The 2,694-nt window shown below is 40.1% G+C and overlaps 1 protein-coding gene across 1 annotated transcript; it reads left to right on the forward strand.

The window, feature by feature from the left end:
* Window positions 1–1,053: 1,053 nt before the first annotated feature.
* On the forward strand, window positions 1,054–2,061 carry LOC127574007 (neuropeptides B/W receptor type 1-like). Its single transcript, XM_052022599.1, has one exon. It carries the CDS (start codon window positions 1,054–1,056, stop codon window positions 2,059–2,061), a length of 1,008 nt encoding a protein of 335 aa, XP_051878559.1.
* The last annotated feature ends 633 nt before the right edge of the window (window positions 2,062–2,694 follow it).

Raw genomic sequence — 2,694 nt, forward strand, 5'->3', positions numbered from 1 at the left:
CCGTCCACGAAATCGCGAAACAGAAATCTCCATTCATTGCAATATTACACCTGCCATGGATTATTTAACTCAGTTGGTGAAATCGAAAACAAGTCCCCGCGGCTTTCCAGCTCCGGGCTGAAATTAACTTCCCCATCCATCTTTCAGGATGCAGAAATGAATGTGAAGCAATAGGAGGGCAGCGGACCTGATCTCTGGTTCCTGTGGTGACAGATCTTAGCGTCCACTCATCTGCGCCTGTGCTCAACTCCGCTGAGGATCACAAGACAGCACGGTAAGTCTGACATCAAGCAATTTCTGTACCAGAATCATCTTAGCGTCAGCAATGCAAGTTGGTTCAAAGAGCGGATTAACTGTTTGCAGCAATCTAAACACCAAGGTATGTAAGTTTAATTTAGCTTGCAAAAGTATTTATGTTGCGCGCTTAAATGAGGCAGAAAATAGTTATTTAAAGGCACCTGTAGAAAGTGCAACTGCATTCCTGATTCGGAAAAAATGCAGCCATCGAATTCAATAGTTTGCCTGCCTTTTAATTATACCTGACGTTTCAAGTAATTTTGTTCTAAATGTTTGCATTTTGCTCTTTATCTATTTAGTAAATGTCCATCTGATGATGACTCTGAGACGGCAATGACTTCGCAGTAATTAGAAAATGCAGTTGAAGTCCTAACTCGCCAGAGGCAACGGCTAAAGGGACAGTTCTTTTAAATGAAGCGCCGAAGGACTGCAATTACATACATTGATCGTGAACCTCGCCAATGCATTGAGGCAAATGAGGGGGCACGTTATAGAAATAAGAAAAAAATAAGTTTCTTTCTATCGTTCCATTTAACCCTAAGCTAGAAGTTTGAGTCCCTAGGATTCCCTGCAGCATTCTATCCGCATCTGGCTGTCCAGTGAAACTAATTACCTTTATATCTCACGATATTGACAATGAAACAATAAAATGCCATGTGGTCTAAATGAAGCTCCTTAACGTTGCTAAGGCGTGTAACTCTCTTTTTGTCACGCCAAGCAGAACTGCGGCCGCTTCTGCCGCAGCAGCCCTGAAAGATGAAACATTTTCCATCGCACCCAGTCTCTCCCAACACCTCCTGCACACACGACCAGGCCAACTGTTTTCCCGATGGTGTCAATAGCACAAATTCGACCGGGCCGGGGCCATACCCTGACTTTTATATCGCCATCCCCATCATATATTCAGTGATATGTGCGGTTGGGTTAACGGGCAACACAGCCGTAATCTATGTTATACTCAAAGCCCCGAAAATGAAAACAGTGACAAACATATTCATCCTGAACCTGGCCATCGCCGACGAACTTTTCACTCTAGTTTTACCTATAAATGTCGCGGACTACCTTCTGCTTCAGTGGCCCTTTGGCGAGCTAATGTGCAAATTAATCATTTCCATTGATCAATACAATACATTTTCCAGCATTTACTTCTTGACGGTCATGAGCATTGACCGGTACCTGGTGGTCCTATCCACAGCCAAGTCCAAGAAAATGTCATATCGCACTTACAGGGCGGCGAAGATCGTCAGTATCTGCGTTTGGCTCTTCGTTACCGTCATCATTTCGCCCTTCACGATTTTTGGCAAGATTCACGATGACAAGGGCAGGTTGCAGTGTGTCTATGTGTTCCCACATCCCGAGGTTCTGTGGTGGAAGGCTAGTAGGATTTACACTCTCCTGATGGGATTTACCATTCCAGTATCCACAATCTGCATCCTGTACACAATGATGCTGTGTAGATTGAGAAACATGCGTCTGAACACTAACGCCAAGGCTCTGGATAAAGCAAAGAAAAAGGTGACAATAATGGTGATGGTTATCCTAGCTGTTTGCCTGTTCTGCTGGACGCCCTACCATTTGAGTACGATTGTGGCGTTAACAACAGATATTCAACAGACCACAGTTATCATTGGGATCTCCTATTTTATCACCAGCCTAAGCTATGCTAATAGTTGTCTTAATCCTTTTCTGTATGCCTTTCTGGATGACAGTTTCAGAAAAAGCTTTCGGAAACTGATAGAATGCAGAGCAACGCCTAATATTTAGTCTTGGGTGAATCTGTCCAGTTACTGAATGTTGCATGTAATTCTGCACTATCTACTTCAAAAGCTATGTTCAGAGATGCCCATTTGAGCTATTTAAAAAAACTATTCATGTGCTGATTATATCCTTGGGAAGTAAACCTAGTTTCCTCGTCAAATTAAAAATAACATCTACACTGTGGGAATATAGAATTTACATAATGTGAAATGTATATAGACTTTAAATATCATGGTATTAAATATCTATAATTATCTTTAATTTGAATACAAAGATAAATTTGTTGTGAATAGATTGTATTCTTATTGTATGATATAAGTATGTATTGGTTCAATTACATAGAAGACAAAGTATAGAAATAGTGTTAATGAAAGCATGTACATGAAATTATTTGTGAACTGTCCATTACTCAAAGATTTTGTATGTTGTAAAAGCAATTTATATATCAGGGGAAATTCTCCAATCTATTATAAATCAGGCATGCTCTTGTGCATTTTTACCAGTTCATATGCAAACTTTTTATACAAAAATGATTGCAACTTTATGGCCTAGGCGTAAATTGAAAAATAATTAATGCAGCTCATATAGAATTAGCATCAAATATCATTGAAATGTGTAGACTCCTTAATTAAATTTTCA

Source organism: Pristis pectinata, chromosome 9 (assembly GCF_009764475.1).
Source record: "Pristis pectinata isolate sPriPec2 chromosome 9, sPriPec2.1.pri, whole genome shotgun sequence".
In the NCBI taxonomy this organism is placed as follows: domain Eukaryota; kingdom Metazoa; phylum Chordata; class Chondrichthyes; order Rhinopristiformes; family Pristidae; genus Pristis; species Pristis pectinata.